This window comes from Rhineura floridana, chromosome 4 (genome assembly GCF_030035675.1).
Source record: "Rhineura floridana isolate rRhiFlo1 chromosome 4, rRhiFlo1.hap2, whole genome shotgun sequence".
Lineage (NCBI taxonomy): Eukaryota > Metazoa > Chordata > Lepidosauria > Squamata > Rhineuridae > Rhineura > Rhineura floridana.
The window spans coordinates 195330210-195351637 of NC_084483.1; the positions used below are offsets into that span (position 1 = coordinate 195330210).

The following is a 21428-nucleotide window of genomic DNA, read 5'->3' on the forward strand; positions in this document are numbered from 1 at the left end:
CAAAACAATGATCACGAGTGCCACTCATTTCAAAGCAGCCATTTTTTGTACCAATACTGAGGGAAATGTAGATGCCTGTGAAATTAATGGGAGCCAGAACATCACTCACTGCATTCTGCACAATCACAGCCTTCAAACCAGCCTTATTTTTCCATGCTCATCAGAAGAACTGGAAGATGTTCAAAATCGTGGCAAGGACAAAGTGTTCTTAAACTCCTCATGTCATTTTCTATAGCGGTGTTTTTACTTTTGCCAATTTACCTTTCCATCCTTGGCTCAATGAGAATTTTGAGTTGGCAAGGCACTTATCCACATGCTACATAAACCAGTGTGACTAAAATGATATGCTAAAAACAGGAATAGCTGACATGGTGTGCTCCAGATATTTTTGGACTGCAACTCAACGATGAGCACTGACTGCAGATCACACCAGGCCAGCATTCTGGTTTGTTTCCTCCCCGCTTGGTACAAAGGGGCTGGTACAAATGAGCAGCATATAGAAGCACACTACTAATTCATGGTAAGCCATTGTTTAGGCTTACAATTACATGTGCACCAGGTCATACAAATTAGATCTATGATGGCCCATGAAAGAATCATTTAATGCTGCAATTATTGGTAAGAACACATGTGTGACTTAGTCCAGAGAACCCGTGTGGCAGCTGCTTTCAACTAATTTTCCCATGAAGGAAAATGGACCATTGGTCTCACCTGAAGGGTGATTTTCCTATGAGGACGGACATCACAGCGGGTTTTAGCTCCACCTATCGTGCGAAGGCAAGAATGTCTTTGAAGTCAAGACTAGGGGCGTCAGGCCCCTCCCACTCTCCAGTTCATTCGCAGCGAGTCTAAGGAGAAATATCTAAAAATACAAGAACAAGGCCAACCGGCCTGGCAGCAGGTAAATAACATAATAGTACCATGCATAGTGACATGACTCCAACATATCGGTATAACAGAACTAGAAGACTTGACTTCACTCTTAAATTTGAATATAATAGCGTAACAGTAACATATAATACATTAGAAAATATATAGTCATCCTCCAACTGGGAGGGTCGTGATGTCCGTCCTCATAGGAAAATCACCCTTCAGGTGAGACCAATGGTCCATTTTCCCTATGAGTCCGGCCATCACAGCGGGATGTACCCCAGCAGCCCATACAGGGAGGGACCACCCACATGTTAATCCTCATTAAGAACCTGTTGCAACACTCGTCTGCCGAAAGATGCGTCAGCAGATGCATAACGATCAATTTTATAATGCCTTATAAACGAGTGTGGGGTAGACCAGACTGCAGCCCTACAAATATCGGCAACAGGAGCATTAGTGGCAAAAGCAGCCGAAGTGGCAGCTGACCTGGTAGAATGAGCCGTTATACTAGCTGGAACTGACAGCTTCAGAGACTCATATGCTAAAGTAATACATGCCCTTAACCAACGGGATAAGGTAGGATTGGAAACTTTATGCCCCATAGACCTTGGATGAAAGGATACAAACAGAGACTCAGTTCGTCGTATATCCTGGGTCCTAGACAGGTAGGTCTTGAGAGCCCTCCGGACATCCAACGAATGCCAAGCCTTCTCGAGAGGATGGGTAGGATTCGGGCAAAAGGAAGGCAAAACAATGTCCTGGTTGCAATGGAACACTGAATCAACCTTGGGACGGAAGGATCAGTCTTCAGTACAACAGAGTCCTTATGGAAGACGCAGAGATGGCGAGCGGAAGACAATGCGCCCAACTCCGAAACTCGTCTGGCAGATGTGATTGCAATCAGGAACAAGACCTTGAAGGACAGTATACGAAGAGGCACAGTCCTGATGGGTTCAAACGGAGGACGTTGCAAAGCCTGCAGAACCTTCGGCAAACTCCATGAGGGAAACCGATGGACAACAGCCGGAGAGCATAGGGCGACTCCCCTCAAAAAAGTTTGATGAACGGATGTGAGGAAATATGATCTCCAGGAGAGGACACTGAGAGAATGGACGACAGAGTGGACGCATGTCGACGTAGAGTGTTGGGTCGAAGTCCCATCATAAAGCCGCTATGGAGAAATTGGAGCACCTGATGCACGGTGGCCTGGGATGGATCATGGTGGTGGGACTGACACCACTTGGAGAACGCCACCCAGGTATGTTGATAAATACGGGTGGTAGATGGTCTTCTCGAGGCCAAAATAATATCAATCACAGCGTCAGACAGTCCAGCTGACCTCAAATGTCCCCGTTCAAACGCCACGCTGTTAGATTGAACCAAGTAGGGTCCTGGTGCAGTACTGGACCCTGGGATAGAAGGTCTGGCCTTACTGGAAGTGTCCAAGGATCCATCATTGACATTGCCAGAAGATCTGAGAACCACGGTCGGCGTGGCCAAAATGGTGCTATCAGAACCAGCTGTGCCCTTTCGGTTCGCGCCTTTCTCAAGGTTTTGGCTAACAATGGTATGGGAGGAAAGGCGTACAATAGACCGTCTGGCCACGGTGTTGTCAGAGCATCCACTGCTTCTGCTGTTGAGTCCAGGTATCAGGCAAAGTACCTGGGAAGCTGGCAATTGCGACTGGAAGCAAACAGGTCGACTGAGAGGGCGCCGAACCGACACTGGAGACGATGGAAAATGGCTGGATGAAGTTTCCATTCTCCCAGAAAGACCTGTTGTCTGCTGAGCCAGTCTGCTGTCACATTCCAAATCCCTCTGAGGTGTTCTGCTTTCAGGGATTGTAGATGTTGTTCTGCCCAGACAAAGATGAGGGAGGCTAAGTCCTGCAGAGGACGAGACCTGGTGCCCCCCTGTCTGTTCAAATGTGATTTTACACACGTGTTGTCTGTTCGAATGAGCACATGATGCAAAGGGAACAGAGACTGAAAATGACATAGAGCTAAGTGGACAGCCTTTAGTTCCAGCCAGTTGATGCTTTGGGATTGCTCTGCGTTGGACCAAACCCCCTGAACGTACTGGGAGTTGCAGTGGGCTCCCCAACCTATGAGGCTGGCATCTGTGGTTACAACGGTTCTGCGGGGTTCTCTGAACGACGTGCCCTTGGAGAGGTGTTGAACCTTGGTCCACCAGCGGAAGGAGAGGCGCAGTGCGGGGCTCAAATGAACTTTGCGATGGTTGGAGCTGGCAATGTCTTTTTGAAAAGGCAACAGAATCCATTGAAGGGGCCGAGTGTGGGTTCGAGCCATGGCACAATGTGGATTGTAGATATAAACATCCCGAGCGCTCTGGCGAGAAGCATGACGTCTGCGGATGTTTGTTGCGATGCTTGTGATGGCAGTGATGCGATCTGGAGCCAAGAAGACCATTGCCTGCAGGGTGTCCAACATTGCCCCTAGATGTAGTAGGCGTTGGGTTGGTTGGAGATGGCTTTTGTCGAAGTTGACAAGCCAGCCGTAGGCCTGCAAAACATTGAGGGTGATCATTAAATGATGATGAGCCAGTTCCTCAGACCTGGCCCGTATTAGCAGATAATCCAAATATGGGTAGATATGAACCCCTTGGGTCCGGAGATAAGCCACTAGGATGAGTAGCACCTTGGTAAACACTCTTGGAGCAGAGGAGAGGCCGAATGGCATCGCTCTATATTGAAAATGCTGGTGGCCAAAGGCAAAACGAAGAAACTTTCTGTGGGCTATGCAAATGGGCACATGGAGATACGCTTCCTTAAGGTCGATAGAAGCCAGGAAGTCTCCTTCATGCAGACTCTCCGTAATGGAGTGGAGTGATTCCATTTTGAACCTGCGATATGTTACAAAACGGTTGACAAACTTGAGGTCCAATACCGCCCTCCATGATAAATCTCGTTTTGGCACAGCAAATAGGAGGGAGTACACCCCTTCCGACCTCTCAGTTGTGGGAACTGGCTCTATCGCCGCTATGTCCAAGAGGTGGTGTATAGCTGTCTGCATGATGTTGTGCCTGGCTGGTGCCCTTGGGCAAGGAGACGGGTGGAATCTGTCTGATGGGGTTGCCCAGAACTCTATGGTATAACCATAAATGAAAAGGTCCCTGATCCAGGAGACCTTAGTAAGGCGCAGCCATCGATCTCCAAAATTAAGTAATCTGCCACCTATGGGGAGGGCGTTAAAACTACTTGCGTAGGCGAGGGCCTCCCTTATATGAGGACGATGAGTTGCCCCTGCGCCCTTGGTACTGACCTCTGCCCTGGAAGCGTCGGTTCCAGGAGCCCCTGAATGCGTTGGGGTCATAGGGTCTGAAGTCGCGGCCTCGTCCTCCTGGCCGCGTTCCTCGAAAGGGCTGGTTAGAACGGAAGGAAGGAAATCGCCTGAAGGGCCTGTGGTCGCTGTTCTTGACTGTGGCCAGAACCGGTTTGTGGGCGTCTTTTGGATCAACCAGCACTGCCTTTAGAGCTTCCTCGCCGAAGAGTAGAGATCCGGAGTAAGGAGCCCTGGACAGATTCAATCTGGCCGCTGAATCAGCTTGCCAGTGGCGAAGCCAGAGGGTGCGACGAGCGACTATTTGAGCCGTCATGGCTCGTGCCCCTAATTGAGTGGCATCCAAAGTGGCATCGGCCACAAAAGCTGCTGTCTTACGCAATTTCAATAGTGCTCTTCTGAGGGTGACAGGATCAGGGTTAGCGTCCTCTAGAAGGTCATCCAGCCACATCATAGATGCTCTGGAGAAGATGGAGGCTGAAGCGGAGGCACGCATGGCTAGGGCAGTGGCCTCGTGATTCTTGCGGAGGGCGAAGTCTATTTGTCGCTCAGTAGTGTCTTTTAGGTGGGATTCCCCTTCCCTGGGCAAAAGCGATCGTGAAACGAGGCGAGCGATTGGTTCATCTATGCCAGGGACATCTAACTTGGTGGCAAAGTCTGGGGCTAGGGCGTAAAGTCTGTCAGCCAGGTCCTTGAAGCGTCGAGCTTTGAGTGGATGGGCCCATTCTTCAGAGGCTAATTTGGCAATTGGGTCCGGCACCGGGATGTAGTGTTCAGTAGGTGCAGGGGATTTGAGGACCTTGGCCCCTTTGATAGCTGGGGCGGACAAAGTTGAAGGTGCAGTCTGGAGACCAAGGGTATTAACTAGTCTGAGGTATTAAACAAGCGATACGATGTATCCTCCTCATGATCTGAATAGTCGCTCCAGTCGTCTCCTTCAACATGGTCAGTGAAAGTTGACTCCTCCGCATACGAGGCTTCGTCCATACATCTGCCTCTGGCTACATCAAAGGGATCTGGTGAACCGGAAGAATGAGCTTCATGGCACGCACGTTGGTCCATGTTAAGTGGAGGTATGGCAGGAACTTGTGGTAGTGACTGCATTTGGGTGAAAAGTGCCAGCATGGCTTGAAGTTGGGAGAGGAAATCAGGAGACAGCTGCAGACCGGATGTGGCAGATGTATGTGCCTGAGGAACTATTGGAACAGATGTTTGGGGCGGTAAAACAGAGGGAGGTTCGTTAGGCGAACACTGAGCTGGAAAGCCAACAAACTCTTCCTCGTCAGAGGCAGCAGCAGGGGAATGGAGAATATCGCTTATGTGTGCCTGTGCTGTGGTGGTGGTTGGCACAGAGACATAACGTGGGCGCTTTGGTTTACTATGGCTGGAAAGATGTTTTGTCTTAGCCAGTGCTTTGGCATGTCTGGTCTTAGTCGTGTTAGGATGTTGTGGCTTGGCTGATTGTGGCATGCCTGGCTGATCTGGCACCATATGGGTTGATGGCGACATGCCTGGCTGTTCTGCCATCTTATATTAACTTGGGTGCAGTACACTGCCACGGAGGGGGCAGGATGTAAAGACCCGAACTGGCACAGCGTACGACCACGGAGGGGGTAGAATACACTGGCAGATGGCGAAGTGCACTGCCACAGAGGGGGCAGAATGCACTGAGGTATCAGCGTTAATGTAATATAGGCTGTTTTAGAGTTGGTACACTCAGATTAGTGCTGTAGGCTGGGTTTCAGGCTTGGTTCACGACCCCAGAGGGGGCAGGACCAATATAAATCAGATTTAGTACAAATCAGCCACTAAGAGTAAAGCTCCAGCCTTGATAATACAATCCAGCCACTAGGATTAAAGCTCCAGCCTTGAGAATACAATCCAGCCACTAGGATTAAAGCTCCAGCCTTGATAATACAATTCAGCCCACTAGGATTGGAGCTCCAGCCTTGATAATATAATCCAGCCACTAGGATTACAGCCACAGTAAAATTGTGTGTAAATCAGCCCTGTGTAAGTCTGTCTGCAGCACGTATACAACACACATACGGATAGATAGCCTGCAGGGGAGGTATCCGATGGTTAATAAGGGTAACAAAAAAGGCGGGAAATTTGAATTCAAAAAATGGCGCCCGGAAAAAAAGAGCGGGAAAAAATGGCGGAGAGAGAAGAAGCAATGGCGGCCGTCTGGAAGTGAACTGGGGGAAGGGCTGCCCAGCACAGTCTCGCAGGAGGAACCGCGGGGCCGAAAACCGCACTAGCGGGTCTAAAAAACCCCCAGGAGGGAACAGTGCAGTAAGGGAAAAGCGGCAGCCGCCGCAGAGAGAGCCACCGTCGCCGTCTGCAAAGCCCTTCGCAGTGGGAAATTAAAGCCACGTAGCGAGGGTGAGCTGAGGTAAAAAGTAAAACTCAGGTAAAGGCACTAATGAAGTAGCCGCAGCCACAGGTTACAGTGGGGAGAGAACGGACCCGGGCAGGCTAAATCGAGTGACGGGGTAACGGCGGGAGCCGCAGCCGCAAGCTCCCGCTGAGATCGGAAGAGCCGCAACCGCGGCAACAGAGCCGGGGGGGGGGGAAGCTCAGAAACGGTCAAAAACAAAGAGAACCGCAGCCGCGGTCTCTGAGGGAGCCCCCAGACAATGGATGCAACAGAGCCGGGGGGGGGATCTCAAAAACGGCCAAAAACAAGAGAACCGCAGCCGCGGTCTCAGAGGGAGCCCCCAGTCAAGGAAGGAAAGTAAATTGAAATGAATAGCTCAGGATTGGGAAAAGAGCGAAGAGAGCCGCAGCCGCGGTCTCTGTGGGGACCCTTAGTGAGCTAAACACAAAACAGAAAAAGGAAGGATTTGAAGACAAATACACAAACAAATACGAGAGACTTAGCTAAATGCTACGCTATAATTCCAATCTTGTTCGTACGAAGGCAAGAATGAACTGGAGAGTGGGAGGGGCCTGACGCCCCTAGTCTTGACTTCAAAGACATTCTTGCCTTCGCACGATAGGTGGAGCTAAAACCCGCTGTGATGGCCGGACTCATAGGGAAAATAATCATGACGTTACAATTCATTCATACACTGAATCCCCATAGTAGGAAAAAACAAACACAAATGTGAAGCACGATCAGAGTAGCCACGGAACTTATTAGCAACAAGTTATTCTGTGTCATTAATTGCACTCCTATTTTAACTAGGAACTGTGTGGAATACAGATAACACAGTTGGGCTTTCAAATTGTACAAGCTCATCCACAATCACAAATGGAATAAAGATATGTGCCCAAACTTGAATCAGGTTTTCAGCAGAGTTTAACATTCACCTCTGAAAGTTCCTGTCTACTCCTCCCAAGCTTTGGTTGCTCTTCTGCGGAAGCATAAATCTCCATATTTCTAGAAATTGAAAGGAGAAAAAAAATCAAGTAGCTTTCAATATTTTTGAACAAAAAATGTAGTTGTGGCATTGTTGCAGTGTGTCAAAACTCACAACAGCAATGACAATGGGAGGCAAATTTGAACAGAAGTCAACATGAAGTTCTTAAAAAAAAAAGGAACATAGCCAAATCAAAATCTAGACCCACCCTATTCTGCCAAAATACTTTAAATGGATAATAAGATGGAGCTCCAAAGAGCTAAACATGATTGTAAGATACACTGAAGAAATAATTTTGTTGTTGCTGCCACAAATCAAGAATAAAGTAGAGTCCAATGTTAAAGTCAGCAAGACAACGACTAGAAGGCTGTTGTGCCTTGGCAGAGACTACAAAGTAGTTTTAGTTCAGGGATGAGGAACCTGCAGCCCTCCAGATATTGTTACGTTCCAAGGGCCACCAGCCCCAGCCAGCATAGCCAGTGGCCAGTACTTCCGCAACATCTGGAGGGCCACAGGTTCTCCACTCCTGCTCTAATTCACTTTCTTGTTCACCAGAAGGGGAAAAACAAGCCAGCACTTACTGAGGCCAGGTGTAGTATCCCCAGTGTGTTTTCTCCACAAAATGGCAGGCCTCCCAAGCTTTTTTAGTCTTTGGCAAACTGGCACTCTCATAATGCAGCCACTGGTTGTCAGGTCTGTCACCAGCCTGGATATCAGGAAGCTGAGGGGCTCCACCTGTTCACATGCAAAAGAAGAGAAAATAACTATTAAATTGACTCATATACTTGGTATTTTCTATTTTTGTTGTTCCCGTGACCAGAACCGTCAGTATTTTACAAGACGGGCAGCTTTAAGAGTTTATGGATTCTGAGATTTTTTATTTGTTTCCATGCCTTTCCAGAGGAAATCTGACAATTACTTATCTACGTTTTCTATAGAAGGAAGTTATGCAATTTGCATTCAAATGGTAATAAAATTACTAAAACTGCATTATGAACCAAATCCTCTTTATTTTATCATTATATTAACATAATTAAAACAAAAGCAAGGACAATTATAAAAAGCCCACTAAAAACACGATACGCCTATAAGCTACAGTTACTGAAAATTAGTTCAACGCTGGCCTCTGTCAGAGGTAGAACAAAATTTACTACCTTGGGAAGGTGGTGGGGCTTGGTCTTTCAAGCATTAATAGGAGCAAAATTCCCCATGGCTATTGAAAATGCTTTCCTATGTGTAGTTGTTGCTTGGCCAGGGTCAAAGGTCAAAATACCACCACCAAATACCAGGTGTATTCAACATTAAATCTAAGGCAAATTTTTCACCAGTGCAAGAACTTCTCCTTGCTCAACAGAACATTCTCCCTCTCTTCTTTCCCCATGTGCCCCCTAAATCTGTTCTGGAGGTTCCCCCAACCTCTGGAGCAGATCAGGAATAGCATGGGACACATGGGGAAGTGAGGAGAGGGGGAAGTCCAGCTGCAGAACCAGAAGTTGTTCCAATCATGCAATTATCTAGTTGAAAATAAATTAATATTTCATTTCCTTTCTTACAACCAAATTTTTGAGATTTCTTTCACTCAAGGAGACTTGTTATTGGAGCTTGAAACCTGGCTAAAAGCTGTCACTTTATTAAAATCCATCTATTTCCAACAAAATATTTGGAACTGGATGCCTAGAGTTTTGCATTTGAACCCTAAAACACATTACAAACGACTCAAGACTTTCTAAAGTTTCATCAAGTGGCTTCAACAGAGAGAACCAGAATATTTGTGCACATCAGTTGTAGTGCCCATATTTAATGTCTTTGGGCGCAATCCAACTGCTATTTATGTCACGCTGAGGTGAGCTGGATATGGCAGACCTCCAGCTGAGCCAGCTGGGTCCCAACTCAGTCAAGGTTATGCCTGCATAAGCCCCTCAATCCCAGCTCAGGTGGAGGTCCGCTGGGAAAGCCCAGCCCAGAGGAAGGGGAGCTGGCGTAAGGCCTGCAAAAGGGGCAATCTGGGTGTGTGTCGGAGGAGGGAGACTTACACGATACCCAGGTGCCATTCGGCTCCCTCCCATGGCCCTCCATTGCGGCAACTGGTATGCCAGGAAAAGGGGTAAAACAAAAAACATGTATTTTGTTTCCTTCCACCACACCCTGCCAGCGCAATCAGTATCCTCCCCTCCACAAGGTTTCCAAGTGGCAGCTGGATGTGGCACCAGCTCTGCCTCTGCGAGCTTTGCTCCCGCTGACCTCCAAGAAGTTGGATCGCTCTGCCCATTACTTTAATAAATGTACAAAACCAGTGCTTGAGGGTTACATCCATCTGCCTTGGCGACTATGGTCTATATTGAAATTGGTTTACTCTCTGTTATTATTCTGCTAAATTCAGAATCTTGTGTGTGCACGTGTGTGTGTTTAAGTACTGGATTGACATACTGGATTTAAATTACTGGATTAACTCCAATGAGAAGAACCACAGCTCAGTGGTAGAGCATCTGCTTTGAGTGCAGAAGATCACAGGTTCAATCCCCAGCATCTCCAAATGAAAATGTCTGCTGCCTGAAACCCTGGCTAGACACTGCCAGTCACTGTAGACAATACCAAGCTAGATGGATCAATGGTCTCACTCGATATAAGGCATCTTCCTATGACAATTTACAGTCTGCTACTGTGAACTTCATGGTAAAAAAGTAACTTCAGACTTGAACTTGTTTTTGTTCAGACACTTACTGATTTGCAAAGGGCAGATGGGAACCTTTTTGTGAGGCCTCTTCAACTGCTTGAGGATGCCAGCCACCGCAGAGATTGCCATCTTTAAAAAAAAAAAGGAGTGAGGATTAACTCATGTGTTTTACAAATTCAGTACAGGGAACTGCTTCATTGCCACCCTTTAAAAAAAAATCATTCTAACATTGATTTGCCCTCCCTTTCCATCTCCCAACATTATAGGACTACATAAAGAGTGAATGACTATCTAGAGTTAAATAGGGAGAACTGATATCTTCCAGCACAGTCTGTATCAACTTTTTATCACATCCCACTGAAAAGAACTTTCTAGTAGCTTCAAGCAACTGAAAAGGCAGGCATACAAACTGGACTCCCTTTAGAGGATACTATATCTTGCCCACCATTCTTCTCATTTGTTTTCTCCTGTTGATTCATAAAATGTTTCCAGTGGCTCAGCGAGGAAGAGAAAATAGTTGAGTGGAAGAGCACATGCTTTGCATGCAGAAGGCTCCAGGTTCAATCCTTGGCATCTCCACTTAAATGATCAAGCAGCAAGTGATGGCCTCTGCTTATGATCCTGGAGAGCCACTGCCAGTCAGAGGACACAATACTAGTCTACATTCAGTTAGTCTGACCTAGTGTAAAACAGCTGCCTAGGACCCCGATGTAATGATTAACTAAGGTATAATTCATGCCTTCACTTTGTGTTGCACTACAATAAGGAATGTCAGTGGTGCTAGTTGTCCAAAGTGGTTTCCTCTGCGAACTGGGCAAATCAGCAAGCCAACACCTGTCCAACTAGTCTGATTTTTGCCCAAACTTGGTCGTGTGGAAGCACAGTGGGTACTGAGCTCATTCACAAGTATAACTTTGACATGTGTGAAAGCAAACATGTTAACCTACCCCTTGTTTAAGAGGAATGGCATCAAAATCAGCAACCAAGCTGTAGCAAATATATAAATCCATTTGGTCATTTTTACCTTGCGAACCACTAGGGCATCATGATTCAGACATTCCACAAAGAATTGTATGGCTCTTGCAGGTAGCACCCTGTCATCTCTTAAGAGCAGGGACAGAAAACCAATGCCAATGTGCTCAAACTTCCAGGGGCTGGAGGGAAAAAAGGGTAAGGGTAGCTGCTGAATAAACAGAACATCAACTCACAGGAAATAAGCAGTAGGACAAACAGACTCTGAGGTTCAGAAACCAAACCAAACTTAGAACACATTAGCTGGAGGAGGAGGAGGAAGAGGAGGAGGAGAAACGCTGGAGAAACAAGAGAGACACATCTCCTTCAATGAAGGCAGGAAAGCAAACTGGATTCTGGGAGAGCTACCCACTTCCCTCAAAAGCTCTTTACTGCCTTTGACCACTAGGGGAGCCAAATCCTAACTATGCCAGGGGTAGGGGACCTTTTTTTGCTCCAGGCCACAGCACAGGACATCTTTGGCAGGTGGGAGGGGCAACTCACCTATCAATCACATGATATCATTATGATGTTGTAGGACTACAACTGCCATCCCCAAACACTGCCCACATAGGCTAGGGCTGGTGGGTGTTGGAGACCAACAGCATGTGCAGGGCTAAATGTTCCCCATCCCTGAGCTAAACTATTACATTATTCAACTCTGACCTAGTAAGGTCAGTGGGGGATTGATTCTGCTGTGTATCAAAGGTTTGGGCTGGATGTTCTTTCAATTCCTTTTTGTATGAACTGAAACCCTGAAAGCAAAACACTCACATCTGCCACAGAATTTAGATTGGGGACTTGGAAAAGAATCACATAGTATAATCCCACAATCCTGTCTAGGGGTCTCTCATTATTTAGAGCATAATTTACATTTTGGAAAAGATACACACATACTTACAGATTTCTTTCATCCACACAATCTAACAGCTTGTTAACCAAGTTTTCATAGTTTCTGAAAACAAAAGGGAACCATCAGACATTAACCATATGCAGGATCTGAATAACATGCAGGACACCTCCTGTGTTTGTGCTACTGCAAATAGAATTTGGTTCTTTGTGGCAACCACTGAACATCAAAGACTTGGCACAACATGCTTTCAAGCAAAGTTTTAACTGAACATCACGTGCTCCAGTTTGTTTATCAACCCAAAGAAAGATATGTTGAAGCTCTCATGGAATGCATGAAGCAGTAAGCAAAAATGGTTGAACTGAAAATAATGGGTTGTATTCAACTAAGTTCTACCCAGAGTAGGCCCACTGAAATTAATAAACCTAAATTCGTCATTTCTATCTATTTCAATGGGTTTACTGTGAATAAGACTAGCAGTGAATACCACTCAATGTGTTTAGGTTTCACATAGAAATGTAATGCATTCTGACTTTGCAATGAATCTCCAGGTACGGCTCCTTTGCACTTACTGAGAGGACTCAGCATTCCTTTCTTTCTGTCGCTGAATTCCCAACTGAATTTCCTCTGAACTAAGACTCGTCCAGCCACTGTGCAGGTTCGCTGACTTCTGCATGAGGATAGCAACCTCAACACATTTCTCTGGAACCTGGAGAAAGAGGGAGGCATAAATGAAGCCTCTGACTGAACAAGAAACTTTCCCCAGAGGAACACAGGATATTTTAGGTATTCAAAAGACCATCCTTGCCATACAATACTCTTAAAAATATATCATATTGAGCCTATCAAACAAATGATGTCCTTTTAGTTTTATTACTGCTCTTGGGTGAATATTCCAAAGGCCCAGCTCTACTAGCCTCAACTCATAAGACCATTTCTTAATTTCTGTGGTCATCTATGTAGCTGCACCTTGCATCTTCTCAAATTAATTCAGTCTTCTTGGAAGCTATGAATACTTTAGAAATTAAAATATTCCCCCATCCCTGCTAGAAGCACCTTGAGTAACACACATTTTGTGTTCTTTGCAGTAATTAGCTCAGAGACCTTGTTCATCAGCTGTGGCTCCTCAACACTACCAACTAAAGCAAAATAAGAGGTGTTCCTTCTTCGCATGGCTGTGTACGTGGTGTATTCCTGCTCAGAGCAGCTAAACTACAGCTGCATGTACAGGGGTGTTCAACTATGTGTTACCTGCAGCATCTGCACTGTGGGTTCTAGATGAGTGCAGACAATTCTTTAAAGTGGAGGCATGTCTCCTTACATGTCCCTGTAAGCATTTTTATCCCACTTAACCAAAAAAGGCTCCAATTGCAGCCTACAAAGATCAGCAATAAAAAAAAAACAAGTCACCTATGAAAACACAGCAATTCAGTTTTTCCCCTGACTACTACTTTGAGCCAGTGTGGCGTAGTGGTTAGAGTGTTGGACTACGACCTGGGAGACCAGGCTTCGAATCCCCACACAGCCATGAAGCTCACTGGGTGACCTTGGGCCAGTCACTGCCTCTCAGTCTCAGAGGAAAGCAATGGTAAACCCCCTCTGAATACAGCTTACCATGAAAACCCTATTCGTAGGGTCGCCATATGTCGGGATCGACTTGAAGGCAGTCCATACATACATACTACTTTGATCTGGAAGCTCCTCCACAACTTCCACAGTAAGCTTCTTTAATCCCCACACCAGATGTCAGCCTTTTTGACCCATTTCATTACACTGGCAACATAATCATCCAGCAGGGACACATACATGTGTGTGGAATGTTCTAGATGGTAAATCAATTGTGAGGAGTGGCTGGTACATACTTCACTGGCAAACTGTCCTGAACCCACACAGTTTCTGAATTATGTGAGAGCAACCATAGTCAAGTTACTTTAGAACATAGGAAGCTGCCTTATACTGAGTCAGACCATTGGTCCACCTAGCTCAGTATTGCCTACACTGACTGGCAGCAGCTCTCCAGGATTTCAAGGCAGGAGTCTCTCCCAGCCCTACCTGGAGATGCCAGGGATTAACCCTGGAGCCTCCTCCATGCAAGGCAGATGCTCTACCACTGAGCTATGGCCCCTTCATTTCTTACTTACCATGCTGAGTGGTATCCAAATCATCTTCATTCATGACAGCAATCACACTGCCAGTGTAGCATTGGAAACAAGAATTAATGCAGTACTACCTTGAATCCAATTCTACTGCCAGTGATGTCCAACCCACAAGACTTACACAACCCACTACTGGGTTCCAGGACCATTATGCAACTTTCGACAGTATCTTCATGCAGCCATTCCTAAGCGTTGCTTAGTGAAATAATTATTTCATGCTTACTGTAAAATCCAGTCCTATTGTTTCATACTGCCTATGGATCTTCTCTGCAAGGTCATCAAATAGTCTGACTATGGATGGTTTTTCCAGAGACATTGCTTTGCTCAGTCCCGAAGAGACTATTGCCGGCCAGGTTTGGACAATGCAGTCCCAGTCATGAAGATTTGCCAGACACACTCCGCTGTGGTTTCCAAGAAGGCAATACAAGGCACCCTATCAAAAATAAGTTTCAGGACACAATTATTAACCTAGAATTGAGTATACAACCTCAAAGGACTTCAATACAGTCTAAATACTGTTAGGTGCAGAGAGAGGGAGAGAGAGATGCTAAATTTAAGTAATTTCTACTCAAAGACAGCAGTAAGGAAAACTCCCTGCATTGTTTTACCCCACAGTAAATATAAAGCACACCAATTTTTGAATACCGGTGCACACAACCTAGGTGTTTCTTACATTGCTTTTTAAAAGCAACTTTTTCTTCATAGAAGCACTTGCCTCATTCTTCCAAGGCTGCAAACATGCTGCAGAAGACCATTTCTTTAAGCTGTATTGCTTTGCATTATAATTATACTTTTCTTCACAAGAAATTAAAAGGAAAGACGGAAGATATATGCAGCTACACATTTCTTAATATCACAAACCTCCAACAAATAACTAAGAAGTTTATACTGTATTTTATTTTTATATTCTACATTGATTTTTTGGATTGTATTTGATTTATACTTTGTACATGGTTTTGAAATTCTGTTCTCTTTTGTACATTGCTTTAAGATTTCTTGACTATAAAGTGATTAAAACATTCTAAAAAAATAATAATACCTAAAATTTGGGGGACACAATTCAGGTGAATGAATGCAGCTTTTAAGAATTGAGGCCCGAGTTTGTGGTTTTCCCCTTCCCTCCTTTTCCTGTTGTGGCATATCTTTTAGACTGTCTCTCATGTAGGCCACTCTGGAAACCTCCTCAGCTGAATAGCAGAGTAGAAGTGCTTCAAGTAAGCAATCACTCCTTATCAAAGCTTTGCTTTTAGTCCTTTTGTTACCACATCCAATCTACACTACTCCGTATCTAATAAGTATGAAACACTAACTTCCTTGCCTCCACTGTTCTGGATAAAACAGCACCCCACCCTACTCCTATTCAAGCCAGCCCATCTTACAATGATTTAGAAAAGTATCCTAGATCAGGATTTGAATAACCTCCAAAGGGAAAGAGTGCTACAGTAGCTTGGAAATTGAGGTGGATTTCGATCAATACTGAACAAGTCTGACTGCCATTTTCCCTAGACAGGGGGTCACATAGACAATAGAGAATAGTGCTGTTGTAGTGAAAATGTGCCAAGGACACTGATATTGCAGGAATGAAGGGAGGACGGATGGAACAGGGGGCAGAGCATCATTGTAGCATTGTAACATAAAATAAAGCAATGTAGCTGTTGCCATGATTGTGACGGAGGTAAAGGTATATAACTGTCTGTAACTAACCACCATTTTGAGGAAGAGAGTTGAGTCCTGTACTCTACTCTGGCTAAGCGCTTAGCTAAATAAACAACCTTAAAACAGGCTTTGGCTTCATTATTAAGTCTCCTCAAAAACAACTCAGTCGTAAATTCCATGACAAAATCAATGAAAAACACAGTGTTATCTGTTCATATATGGTACCCAGAAAAGGTACTATTATAATGGCAGTCTCTGAAGAACATGGGGAATATATTAGAATTAGGGAAGGAGGAAAGTTTTAAGTGACTTTAATGTAATTTGTTTTTCATGATTACCATAATGCACCACATACCACTACTTACGACTAACACAGCCATTTCAAAGTCATGCTAACACAACTTCACAAGCACATAGCACAGAAACAGCAGCCTGCCGAGAGAATCAACAGAAGCCTGCCTACTTTAAACTGCTGCTGGGTGACATCGTGCCCATCTGGCTGCAAAAACTCCAGAACCAAAGGAATGATGTCCCTGCAACAGAAGTTGTAAGTCCCCAGGGCTGTAAAGAATGCATGCTGAGCTTTGCTTCTGACCTAAAGAAAGAAACAACACACAAAGACCTTCACATGGAAACTGAAGACAGGAAAATTAAACAAGCTTCAATTTATGAAGTTTCTTCTACACTTGCTTGTTTTTCAGGCTGATTCCTGGGATTTACAGGAGTGTCCCCTTTGGATTATGACACTGTGGTCAGGGACACAAGCTAAGTGTCTTCAGATAAGGAGATAAGCAATCCCCAACCCATGTGAGTTGAACTGCCTTATCTACATAACATGGGATCTTTGGCTCCAACCCTTTAATTCTACCCCAAAGTACATTTTAGACATGCCCACCAAGCTATTTTATCACAGGAAGAATAGAAACACAAAGAATATCATTAAAGTGAATAAAGCTAGCACAGAGCTTTCCGTTTTGTCCTAAAAACAGAACAGCACTGTATTTGAAAACCAACACCATTAACACCCTGACTGCACAAAACTGAGAGAGTGGGCATATGTGTACCTGGCCATACGAACTTGTGGACAAGCGCAGGAGGTCCCTGATCAAGTCTTGGTGTACTTTTTTATATTCACAGCCTTCAACAGTGAGTGTTCTTAGCTAAACAGACAAAAGCTAAATTAGAATGTGTTTGTGTGTGTTCACTTTATAAATATAAGGAACATGCACAAGCAGGAAGACTCCAACTTTTTTCAAATGCAAGGGTAGCCAATGAGCAAACATTGGTTGTAGAGAAATGCACATTACCTCATGCTGCAACATGACTCTGTCAATTAACAGTGCTCTGATATGCTGTTTCTTGCCTTGAAGCTACAAACAAGCAAATGCATTATGTGTATATGAAAACAGCATTATGAATGCTACAAATCTGCTCTCTGCCTTTGCCTCATTTTCTCAGTTCTTCCTCAGCATCTCCTATTGATTACTAATAAGGAAATCTCTGTTCAAGGATGGCAACTCACAGTGCTTCTATTTTGCTTCAAAATTTATTCCTTGATGGAAACAGTTATACACCTAAAATAAACCCAAGACTGGCTTTATTATCCAATACTCTTGTCTCAGTTAGTGTAATGACTGGCTTGTCAACAAAGTCTTGTCCTTCAAATGTATACAGCTTGGCAAATTTTCTGAGCTACCCACAATTTTTCACAAGAATATGGTGTTCTGCATCTTAATGGGCTTTATACAATGATGAACAGAACATCTACTCCTCAATGCATTTATTAGCTGCTTAACTTAGCGTTGTCCTCCTATTCTAGGTAGTATTCCTGACTCAGAAGGTTGGTATAAACAACCGCTATTGAGATGACAAAAGTCAGCATGTTTATTTCAAATAAATCACAGTCCAATGAGTGACCTCCTTCAGCCCCACATGAATGATTCATGATGTTCCCTGGTTATGGCTTAAGATGCGATCAGTTCACTTATCCAAAACGTTCCACATCATAGCAAGGTCTGATCATGTACATTTTCAGTGTCTGCAAGTGAGAATCTAAAATCCAGAAAATAACTGATATCATCTCACTTTGATTTTCTCAAACAACAAAAGGTGTCTTGGGAATTCTCCTAGCTGTGACCTGGGCCTCCAAGCTGTAATATTCCTTTCGACAGTTCCAATACCTATACTTTGAACAGGGTCAAGTATAACTACCGCACAACTACCGTATTTCCGCTCCCCCCACATTCCAATTGCTTCCACAGCCTCTCAATGTAGTTCATTTATTTTGAAGGATGGATGACATCATCCTATCTTTAAAACTAATGTTTTTTTCAACATCATGAAGCCCTAGTATATTTTTTTCTAAGTATCATACCATGACGGTTTCAATTTTTAGTGCTGAAAAAAATTATCCACAATTTCTGTTCCATCATTAATTATTATTAATACGTTAAGGCTCTAGGGAGCCCACAAATTCTTCCTGAGAGTTTCAGAAATGCTACTTATGTTTAGATAAGCTATTTATATAAAATACCAACCCTGTTCTCCATTGATTTTTTCACCAAGTTAAAGCTTTTCCATCGTGAATCAAACTCATGTTTGTGTGACCCTTGGAAATGTAAAAGGTCCCCAATGATCTGTAAAATAAGGATTTGGGTTATATAGAACAAATCAACTTGCCCATCTTAAAATATTAGAAAACATATCAGAAATTGCACCTGTACCTTTATGATGAGAAACAAAGACTTTGTATCATCCTCCGAGTTGTCAAGTATATAATCTATCATGGCAGAGAGGAAAATCCAACTCAGTAGAACAACTTAAAGTGCTAGTTCATAGACTACATGACACTATTTAGACTGAAATATTCTATAAAAATGGAAGCAAGCATAAATTATTATGTGTTTTTTATTTCCACTATCATGAATGAAATTAGATTTTAAAAATGCAGTGAATTACAAATCTTTAAACAATTGTGCAGGTGCAGTGGATGCAAGGACAGTAATAACTAAAAACGCACTTACGCAGCAGCTTCCTTGTGACCCTGCTGATGGTTTCCCTGTAATTCTCTCTTGATAAATCTAGACAAGACAAGACCATTCATTATTTATAACATCGATGCTCTAAATATCATTATATTGCAAGCCACAGGTCACTGGGAATAGATATACTAGAATAAATGTAAGGGCAGTCAAATTGCCTCCAACAATATTACGTGGAAACAGGAAAAGATTTATACAGACACACATGCATTTACTTGAGTACACTTTTGCACACACTATCCCCAGTGCACATGCAAAGCTGGCACAAAAACAGTTACTTCCTCATTTGTTTCAGTGTTAAGTACTGCTCCACATATGTATCCTCATCCGTGAACATCTAGGTGTTCCCAATGCTGAGTACATCAGGATGGTTAGTTTTTGTATTGAAACTAACATGCTGCTCACTTTTACATGAAAAAATAATAAACCATATAACGGGGTTGTTCAGACAAAAGGCTAAACCATGATGTAGCATTATAAGAACGAGTAGTCATATGACCTACAGCACAATCCTAACCATGTCTATTCAGAAATAAGTCCTACTAAATTCAATGGAAGCTACTCCCAGCTAAATGGGGTTAGGCTTTCAGGCTGCCTTCTCCCCTTTCCCACCCACCCCCCACAGAAACAAAAGGCAAACTATGGCTTGATACTAATTACAATCAGACACTTTCAGTCACCACACACAAGGGAAAGAGGGAGCACTCAAGTCTCATGGCTACTCATTCTCATAACATGAAACTATGTCTGAAGGTGCTAATCACAATCATTACATCTGAGACCATGTGCAGGAATGCAGATTTGATCAACATCAGGACTGTGTCTACCTCACAACTGCATGTGTATGGGGTTGGTGCGTGAAGTCCCTAGTTATCTAGTAAGTTGACTATCCTTCAAATTTTGTTATAAGTTGTTTATATTCTGTAATCTGCCCTGGGACTTTCTGGTGAAGGGCAGATAATAAATATCGTATTTGTTGAGATGAACAAAAAAATGACATTACTTAACACTTCATTATGTATTTTTTTCAGTTAACAGATACTAAAATTACAACAATTAGCACGTGGGGGTCACAAAAAAATTTGAGTTTAAAAAGGGGGTCCCGTACTCCTAAAGGTTGGGAACCACTGATTTAGATGATTCTTTTATCTAAGAGATGGAACTAACTTACCATAATCAACACCAGTATAAAGCTTGATCTCTTCTAAAGACACTAAACTTGGTACCCTGCAGAACACACAATGGATTCACACTGTTTAAATAAAACATTTGATACTGTGAATGCAACATCACTTTTCCAAATGCATTAGTCATTGTTAACATTTCTGAAGGCCAAGAACAGCTACCACTATGATTCTATGATTAAATACAAGTTTTAAGAAGGTTGGCAAATACAGGAGTTAAGCAAGGCTCAAATTCTACAAATTGTTGCTGCGGTTTTTATATGCTATGTTTTATGGTCTTTAATTATTGTAAGCTACCTTGGAGGCCCAAATGATAGCACATAAATGTTTTCTTGGTATGTAAAAACTGTGTATGTAAATTGATATAATGAGAAACTACAACAAGAGATAATCATGTTGAAGACCCCAGTTTCTGCACACCTACAGACATGGTCTCAAACAGTTCCTAGAATATTAGTGGGCAGCTATTTTTTGTGTGTGTTTTAGGACTGCACTGCGCTGTGTGATCTTATGGCTTTGCTTTTTAGATAATTTATCTTCTGTCCACCCCTGACCTATCCCTTACCATCATCCCATGCTTAAGTTTTCTAGTGTCATTGCTCCAAGCAGGCTAGTTTTTTAAAGTCAGTTACAGCATTCTTAACCATTTCCAAAGTCCTAAGATGCTTTGAAAGATAGCAAAAAAAACCCAAAAGCTTATCCACACTACAATCTTACATCAGTTTTATAACACCTTTAACTGGTATTTTGCTGTTTGTTTCATTTGTACTTATTTATTTTACTTGTTTCTAATGTTTGTGAACAGCATTGACATCATTAATAAACAGAAGTATGTAAGTGTTTTAAATAAAACATGCAGGAATTGTTTCCCACAAATTGTAGTTTGGTGAGATGTTGGATAGTTTTCTATTAAGAGATCATTAGTTGATTCTCCTTGCTGATCTAGGGAGCTGCATCCAATGTCCTCTGCTAGCGCAAGGGCCCTAGCAGACAGGTTAAGTTTAATGTTAAGCTAGAGAGGAATCAAACACAACAGTTGCGCTAGCAGAAACCTGTCGCACAACAGAGCACACAATCTACTGTGCAACCATGTTACCAGCAACCTGCTTACGCATTCTCTTGCACAACAAATTTCACCAGTGGAACAAGAATACCAACCGCTAAGAGACTTTAATCAAGCCCTACAGGCATGCACCTAGGATTCCCAGCAATCCCAGGGGACAGAGAATGATGATTAAACCAGGTTAAGTCTGTAGTTTATTTAGATACACTGTAAATATGGTATTTAACGGTGGCCCCTTTATTATAAAGATTTTTTT

At 43.5% G+C, this 21428-nt stretch overlaps 2 protein-coding genes across 5 annotated transcripts in view; both read right to left on the reverse strand.

Annotated features, from left to right (window-relative positions):
* The window catches only part of PSME4 (proteasome activator subunit 4), a 113132-nt gene that overhangs the window by 23291 nt on the left and 68413 nt on the right, over positions 1 to 21428 (reverse strand). For all 4 annotated transcript variants that reach the window (XM_061625713.1, XM_061625712.1, XM_061625711.1 and 1 more), the window contains 14 exons: positions 20097 to 20152; positions 18908 to 18964; positions 18608 to 18663; positions 18422 to 18520; positions 17192 to 17254; positions 16949 to 17044; positions 16348 to 16479; positions 14452 to 14661; positions 12645 to 12781; positions 12124 to 12177; positions 11236 to 11365; positions 10259 to 10340; positions 8119 to 8272; positions 7488 to 7557 (listed from right to left, as the gene is read on the reverse strand). In XM_061625713.1, the coding sequence (XP_061481697.1) occupies positions 7488 to 7557; positions 8119 to 8272; positions 10259 to 10340; positions 11236 to 11365; positions 12124 to 12177; positions 12645 to 12781; positions 14452 to 14661; positions 16348 to 16479; positions 16949 to 17044; positions 17192 to 17254; positions 18422 to 18520; positions 18608 to 18663; positions 18908 to 18964; positions 20097 to 20152 (1396 nt within the window). The remainder of the gene's footprint in view (positions 1 to 7487; positions 7558 to 8118; positions 8273 to 10258; positions 10341 to 11235; positions 11366 to 12123; positions 12178 to 12644; positions 12782 to 14451; positions 14662 to 16347; positions 16480 to 16948; positions 17045 to 17191; positions 17255 to 18421; positions 18521 to 18607; positions 18664 to 18907; positions 18965 to 20096; positions 20153 to 21428) is intronic.
* On the reverse strand, positions 717 to 5164 carry LOC133383967 (uncharacterized). Its single transcript, XM_061625715.1, has 2 exons — positions 4155 to 5164; positions 717 to 3395 (listed from the first exon to the last, which is right to left on the reverse strand). The coding sequence occupies exons 1-2, from the start codon at positions 4666 to 4668 to the stop codon at positions 1921 to 1923; spliced, it is 1989 nt and encodes a 662-aa protein (XP_061481699.1). The 5' UTR covers positions 4669 to 5164; the 3' UTR covers positions 717 to 1920.

Bases quoted from the DNA above. Each gene is read 5' to 3' on its own strand.
- LOC133383967 (XM_061625715.1), bottom strand. From the start codon at position 4,668: ATGCGTGCCTCCGCTTCAGCCTCCATCTTCTCCAGAGCATCTATGATG. The intron at 3,396-4,154 runs GTCAGTACCAAG...AATGTTTTGCAG, and splicing joins CCGACGCTTCCAGGGCAGAG to GCCTACGGCTGGCTTGTCAA.